This window comes from Xenopus laevis, chromosome 1S (assembly GCF_017654675.1).
Source record: "Xenopus laevis strain J_2021 chromosome 1S, Xenopus_laevis_v10.1, whole genome shotgun sequence".
NCBI lineage: Eukaryota > Metazoa > Chordata > Amphibia > Anura > Pipidae > Xenopus > Xenopus laevis.
In genome coordinates, this window is record NC_054372.1 from 1,994,563 (window position 1) to 2,002,836 (window position 8,274).

An 8,274-nucleotide genomic window follows, 5' to 3' on the forward strand; every position below is an offset into this window, starting at 1 on the left:
GTAAGGGGCCCAAAGGCTCAGACAGGAGTAGCGGACCTAGGAGGAAGCACCAGTCCAACAGTTCAAGGTACAGGCAAGGATGTGGAATAAGAGTGGTCAAGTTCAGTCAATATGGTCTGTTCAGGCAGCAAGGGTTCAGTAATAGGAGCAGGCAAAGATCAATACACAGAATCAAGATTATAACACTAGAAGCACACCAAGGAACTCACAAGGAAGAACCTATTGTAGGGCAAGTTGAGCAGTGTCTCAAAGTCTTTTATAGGCCTCCTTTGGCGCCAAAATTAGATGCAGTGATGTCATGACGCTGACGTCCTCACGCATGCGTTTTCGCCTCTGGCATCCATTCTGACGCTGACGCTCCGGCGCCGGCGACCAATCCGACTCCGGGGCCTCATTTGACGCCAGCGTGATGTCATTGAGCTGCGACCAAGAGGAACCACATGGAAGACGCCGCCATCTTGGGACATGCAATTTTGGGACACCAGGTAAGATTTCCTTACAATAACCTATTTTTGCTAAAAATGGTGGAACTGTTAACTTGCTAGGGCTACAGTCCAGCTTCAGCAGAGCATGGTCGTGCAGAAGCAGACTACAGATGCACAGCTGTCCCCCATGGTGATTCAACAGCACTCCACGGATGTGCAGTTAATGTTGCCATACAAGCAACTGCTTTACAAGAGGCTACAGCTATCTAAGCAAAGTTGTTGGCTGAGGCAGTACAGCAGCTTAATACAGGTTGGGAGTCCATTACAGTGGCCCAGGGTAAGCAGGTAACCACTTGGGCGAGTCATTTTCTCCTAAAGTTGACTTCCACTGATGATGTTGAGACCTTTCTTGCCACGTTTGAGAGGACTGCTGAATGAGAAGTGTGGTAACCCGAGGCTCTGACTGGACCCCAGATGGTTGTGACAAATCGGTACCTTCAGTCCCTCTTTGTTAACCTACAGTATTGGGTGAGTCATGGGGACCCTAAAACCTAGAGCAGCTGGTTGAGATGGTTGAGAGGTACATGGCCACCGGGAAACTACTGGCTCTTACTAGTGATAGTTCACCATCTAACATCAGGAGAAGTCTATGCCAGCCAGGAAAAGTTGTATTTTTAGTCCACCGCCCTATTGACCTCACTGCAATGATGTTGCTGGTCATCCGTTGGGCCGGCAAGGTCCACAGCAACAACAATTATGTTCATGGATTGTCGGGGAAGTACCCCTTTCTTTATTTTAGTACACCACTAGTATCACTACTAGTGGTGTACTAAAATAAAGAAAGGGGTACTTCCCTGACTGCAGATAAATTGTGTGTGTGCGGAGCCGAGAAAAGTTCCCAGCAGATTCAAAGGCTCATTGTGAAAGTGGAGGAGAGTCATCACCTACCCAACAGTAGGTGCCACCAGGTACCTCTTCACCCCAGAAGGGGAACAACATGCAGTGCTGGAGAGGTCAAGCCTGGTGGCACACTAAAGCACAGTGCCAGTTGAAGGAGGAGCCCATGGAGTGTGGGACTCTCCAGTAAATTTCCTGTTATGCACACAAAGTTTACAATACATATCCTGACTTTGTTGAGGGGCAGTTTGAGTATACTGTCTACTAGTGATGGGCGAATTTATTTGCCAGGCGTGAATTCGCGGCGAATTTGCATGATTCGCCGCTAGCGAATAAATCCGCGAAAACGCGCGCGAAAATTCGGGTCAAAAACGAGACGAATTTTTCGCGAATTTCGCGAATTTTTCGGCGAATCGAAACGGCGCAAATTCGCCCATCACTACTGTCTACATTAATCAGGTCCCAGTCAAGGCTCTAGTCCCAGTGACCATCACTGTTGCCGGTGAATCTGTGGTGCATGAGGTTGGGGTGGTGAGTAAACTGCTACACCATGTGACTTTCTAAAGATCTGGTAATTATGGTAAAGTAAGGGGAGGAAAACTACTGACTTGAGAGTGGGTGTGGGTCCCCAAAATCCAAGGGATATTGAAAATGATATAATGTATGACTTTCAAAATTATAATGTGTCCCAGCACAAAACTCTGGTAAAGGGTTATAAGGTAATTGAGAATCCTGGTTATATCCTGGTTATATTACAGATAATGCTTGGGGAAGATTATGAGGATGATTCATCAAACCCCGTATCTCCTGATCTGGATTTGTCATGGGGAGCCTTTAGCACTATGCAGATGCAGGATCCCACTTTAGTAAATGCCAGAAAGCAAGTACTGGTGATAAATGGTGTTTCTCAAGAACCAGATGCAGATAAATGCTGGCCACACTTCACTGTAAATGGTGATCTGCTCTATAGAGTCACTAAGGTCCATGAGGAAGTTAATTCTTTGGCCATACAGACAAATGGTACTTGACCTGGTGCATGATGATGCACTGGGGTGACACTTTGGGGCAGAGAAGACTGAATCGAGAATCACAGACCGGTTTTACTAGCCAGGTTTAAAGTAAAAACCTACTGTGTGTCCTGCCCTTCCTGTCAGTTAACAGCTCCAGCTTCTCATTTTACAGCCCCTTGGTGCCCTTACCCATTATTGAGGGCCATTGCCCATGAGCTGTTCCTGATGTTTTCAAGGACAGGGTTTCCCAAGTAGATACTCACTGACCAGGGTACTACATTCATGTCAAAGGTTATGGTAAGTGTGTGCAAATTCTTCCAGATAAAGCAGTTACGCACATATGTCTACCACACTCAGACAGATGGTTTGGTTGAATAAGACCTAAAAAACAATTCTTAAGCTAGAGTACAAAAAGATGGTAAGGATTGGGATTGTTTATTACCTGCTCTTTTATTCGCAATTCGGAAGGTGCCTCAGGCATCCACAGGGTTCTCCCCATTTGAGTTGGTGTACGGGTGCAGGCCCCAGGGACTGCTTGATATTGTAAAGGAGGCATGGGAGAGTGAAATATAAGCCTTTTTGTGTGTGGAAAAGACTGTTATTGCTAATCCCACCTTGGTACCTATATTGAGCATAATAAGCACATGAAAGGTAAGTATTTAAATAACCATTACCCCATCTCAGAGCCTTCCCCATATCATCCTCGTCTATATTGGGGCTGCCCGTGTGGTGTTTTAGAGAAGTTGCTTCCATGTTTAAAAGAAATTGGCAACATGAGAGCTGTTTCTTTCTGGCACAGAGGAAATGAGATAAACTCCTAGTGCCACAGTTCTGCTCACCACTAGTTTTTACCATAGACAATTTCTCAGAGTAGTAAGGCTCAATAGTTACCTGTGCAAAAGGACATGGATTTAAAGGGGCACTAAAGGCAAAAAAACAATTTTCAAGATTAAGAGCCATAAAATAAAAAAATGGCATCTAAAAGCTGGTATGTTCATGTAGAAGCCAAAGGATGTATTATAAGTAAACTTCAAGCTATGTTTAACTTAGAGTTTTCAAAAATAATTAGAATTCATTGACATAATGAGTTAGAATGTGAACTGACTCATTTCATGCTTTTACTCAATCAAGCTCTTGAAATTCTGGGGGGGTTTTATAAAAAAAAAAGCACAAAATCAAGATTTTGAGTTTTTTGAAATTAGTTTGATTTTTAATTCAGCCTTTTTGGGATATCATTATCAAAAATAGATTTTGCTTTTATTGTTCAAGTTAAAATCTTAAATATTTGGGGTTTATTAAAGTAAAAACATGAAAAGTCATAAGGAATAACTTGGCAAGTAAAGGCTGGGGAAGTTTTTATAGTCAATGGGAATTAATGAGGGAATAATTGTTTTTATTTATTTTAGAAGAGTCGAGTTTTTCAGCATCTCTGAAAATGAATGGAACAGCGTGATTCTCACAAGGACATTTTATTTGTGAAAAAAACCACAATCTTGACTGTTCAGTTCAAGAAAATTTTTGTTAAAAAAGTCGCTCATGTTTTTTTTAATTCTTTTTGTTGATCTCAGATTTTGATAAATTGGCATCACTGTTTAGAGTTGGTTGGAGATGCACCACCAAACTCAAGTGCTAAAATCTGCATTTGCCCCAAGAATACCATGTAGCCTGCAATTGGTGCCACATATCCCCTAACTAGTGTTTCATTCACTTGTGCATGTTAGGAAGCCCCAAATGGGCACCCATGTGACATCAACACCCACTTCTTTGGAATATAGTGCTGAAGTGCTCTCTTAAAAGGCTTAGGTGCAGATCTTTTCTTTCTACAATAGAGTGCCGAGTGCATCAGCAGAATGCAGTGTTAAAAAGAAATTAGCCAAAATGTATCAGTTAAGGTTCTACCCTTATTTTTAAAAACTTGTCTCCCCTACTAAGAAGGGTTTCTGGGTGTTGTAGCTTAACCGTAGCCTACTATGATATTGGTGGAACATTATCCATATAATCTATAGGTTTTAAATCATAACAAATGAAGACTTTTGTAATAAAGAAATCACAAGTTTGTTGCATAGATCTTTGAGAAACAATCTTTTCATGTATATCTCCAAAAATGTATTGTCTGCCCCTGCCCCCTTCTTGGATGTGTGGCTAGGTTCTCCTTAAGCAACTTCACAAGGTATGGGGGAGCGACTATAAACTGTCAGCACTGAATTAGGTGGATATTGCAAATTTCAATGTACTCATTTCTTTGTATATAAAGCAAAAAAAAATAAAATAAAATGTAGAGAATCAAAGTTTCTAACATTAAACAATTTGATTTGTAGACTCTACGGTCTCAGTGCTCTGCAAATTGCCCCCCTGGCTACAGAAAAGTCCCAAGGAAAGGAGCTCTGCCATGCTGCTATGACTGTGCACCTTGCTCAGAAGGGGAGATCTCCAATGTAACTGGTAACTAGATAATGACTGATGGGGGCATTACATGAAAAATACCTTATTCATTTGGTTTTTGTCAATGGCTTAATTGTTTCAAAATACAATGTAAGGCCTTTTCCCTGGAGCTATGAGCTTTACCATATACAGTACTTGTCCAGATGAGTACTCTCTGTCCCATGTGTGAGTCCTTGCTAAATTGGAGGCAGGGTAGGGTTGGACTGGGCCGGCGGGACACCGGGAAAAAACCTGGTGGGCCCTGGCTCTATTGGGGTCTGCCGACCAAGACCCACTCCTGCACTCCCTCTCCTTACCTCCGTTCCTTTACAACAGTTGCGCTGCCGCACCAGAAAATTATGTGTGTGGGGGAGGAGGTGGCAATGGCACTGAGAGGTTTGTGGAAGGGGGGCCCAAGTTGAAAGGGGCCCCCCAGTCCAACATTGAGGCAGGTTACTGTTAAAATGCCATGGTTCTTATAATGTAACCAGATTTTATTAAGAACAATCCACAGTGGAGGTCATAGATTATCATAGATTGCTAAATATAGAACAGTGAGAATATACTCACTATACATAATATAGTCACTATACAACATTGTGGGAATAGCAGCAGTTGCTTTTACTGTTTGCAAAGAGTTGGCTGAGAACATTTTGGCCTTATGGTATTATTGTGACCACATTACCACAGAGCACCACAGAACAGGGGATTCTTTTTAAATCTATTTAGATATACTGACTGATATATTGTTTCTTACAGATATGGACACTTGTCTAAAATGTGGGGACTATGAGTGGCCAAACAAAGAGAAAACAGTGTGTTTTGAGAAACAAATTGAATTCCTGTCATATACAGGTGATTCCTTAGTTTTGGCCTTTATTGTCCACTCTCTGGTGTTTTTTTTAATGGCAGCAGTTATACTTGGAATCTTTATTTCATTTCGAGACACTCCAGTAGTGAAAGCCAATAATCGCAATCTGAGCTTTATTCTCCTTGTCTCCATCAAGCTGAGCTTTCTCTCTGTATTTCTGTTCCTCGGCCAACCTACTGATATAACCTGCATGCTCCGGCAAACCTCATTTGGAATCACCTTCTCCATAGCCATGTCTTCTGTTCTGGCCAAGACTATATTGGTTTGTATTGCTTTTAAAGCCACCAAGCCTGACAGTCCTTGGAGAAAATGGGTTGGAGTCAAGATGGCTTATTATATTGTTTTTTTTTGTTCAGTTATCCAAATTCTAATTAGTGTTATCTGGTTGGCCACTTCATCCCCATTTGTGGAGCACAACATTCTGTCTGAACCTGGAAAAATCATCATTGAGTGCAACGAAGGCTCAGTAATTGCTTTCTATATTGTCCTCTCCTACATGGGATTGTTGGCATCTGTGAGTTTCATTGTAGCTTTCTTGGCTCGGACATTACCGGACAGTTTTAATGAGGCCAAGTACATCACTTTCAGCATGTTGCTCTTCTGCAGTGTTTGGATCACAATGATCCCGGCCTATCTGAGCACCAAAGGCAAAAACATGGTGGCAGTGGAAATATTTGCCATAATCACTTCAAGCTGTGGGCTTCTCTTCTGTATATTTCTACCCAAATGTTACATTGTTTTATTGAAACCAGAGATAAACACAAAGCAATATTTACTGGAAAATAATAAATAAGGAGTCATACATTAGTAAATATGGAGTATTTTAACAAATTGTAATTCATTTAATTTCAACTAGAGTATACAATACAAGTTTAGGTTTAGGATCAGGGTTAGGGTTAGAACTGCCCATATGTTGTTATCCAACATCCTATATGGCCATTATATTTATCAACACATTTGATAAGAAGAATTGAGTCTGATTGGAATATGATTAAAAATGTATATTTTCAACTAGATTTTGATTAAGCCAATCACCATTTATGATATTATTATGAGCTGACCAGATCTGCCACTGAGCAGGAGATACATATTTTAAATGTTCAGGAAACTAATTTAATCAAATAAAATATATAGCATTTAAAGTAATAACAGTAGTAAAAATATGTTGAAAGTTCAAAAAAGTCTTAACCTGTAAAGCATTTCCATATAAGGGCACGACATTTTAAAAATGAATGTAATAACTGCAGAAATGAAATGGCACAGGATAAATGGGACATGTAAATATATCCCCATCACAAGAGACTTAGATTTACTGTACTTGTAAAAACACTTGAGAATGAGAATGCATTACATACCATGAAACATCTGAAAGCACTTTTTCAGTTTTACAGCTACTTGATTTTAACTGGGGATTCCGAACTTTCAAATTATTGGTAAAACCAGCAAAGAGGTGTCCCAGCTCTTACTTTGGAAACAGCACATATGAGATTCCAGCTTTTATGGGTTAATATACATAATAAGAAACGGTATAGAGTTAACAATTGTGGTATACATTTCATGCCACAGGTGTTACTCCCTATAACTTTCTGTTGTTTCCCCTACTACTTAATGGAACCCTTCACTAGCACCTGAGTTGTGGCTTTTTAACACATGAGGAAATTATTGTGACTTTTTAACACATCTGCTTAGAAAAACAAAATGATTAGGTTGATGATAATGTTACAAAATGAATTCACTGCATTGCTCACTGTTTAGTATATTAAAAGTTTTGTGCTTTTATTTATTTTTTGTTACAAACTGTATAAATGAATGAATATTTCTGTAACACCATGTTTACACATATGTACATCTCAGTAAAAAAAATTTAATAAAATAAAAATATTAAATAAAAATAAAATGTTTAATTATTTACCATTATTTGTGATTGGTCATTCAGTCAGTTCCCCATCCAAATACAAATATTATGTGCCAGGCAAATATTCCTTCATTTAATCAGTTATACTATAAAATCTGTGGTAAACCTGTGATACTAAAATCTACAATTAGTATACATACTGGTATGTATAGCTTATATATGTTAGTGTGTAGATAGGTTGGTATACAGTAGGTATTTATATAGCATTGGGGTTCAATTGGAAGGGAGGGTTGAGCTTGATCTACTGTGATTTTTCTTCAACTCAACACAACTATGTAGCCTTCTGTGTGGCACTGTATCAAATGCTTTAGCAAAGTCTGTGTAGATCACATCCACTGCCATCCCAATGTCTAAGCGTCTGCTCAACTACTGATAAAATCAAATTAAATTTGTCTGGCACAACCTATTCTGCTTATTATTCTGCGATTATTATGCATTAAAAGTACCTGAGCCATGGGACAAACTCTCTGCTGGCAGTAGCAGGCTCATCTAGGAAAACATCATTAAAAATGTAAATAAATTAAACTTCTGAATCCAATAAAACATTATTATTACCAATAATAATTGCAAAAGTGCTAGCATATATTGCAACACTCTTGAATAAATATCTATATACACCACCAATGGAGATTCTAATCAAAAAGTCATTTTAAAAAAGACAATACATTGCTACCCTATCCTTATTAAAGAAACAGTAACACCAAAAAATGTTAAAGTATAATAGTATAGTATAAT

The 8,274-nt window shown here is 39.5% G+C and overlaps 1 protein-coding gene across 1 annotated transcript; it reads left to right on the forward strand.

Moving 5' to 3' along the window:
• Positions 1 to 440: 440 nt before the first annotated feature.
• On the forward strand, positions 441 to 6,417 carry LOC108703981 (vomeronasal type-2 receptor 26). Its single transcript, XM_041577252.1, has 3 exons — positions 441 to 485; positions 2,081 to 2,342; positions 5,513 to 6,417. The coding sequence occupies exons 1-3, from the start codon at positions 441 to 443 to the stop codon at positions 6,415 to 6,417; spliced, it is 1,212 nt and encodes a 403-aa protein (XP_041433186.1).
• The last annotated feature ends 1,857 nt before the right edge of the window (positions 6,418 to 8,274 follow it).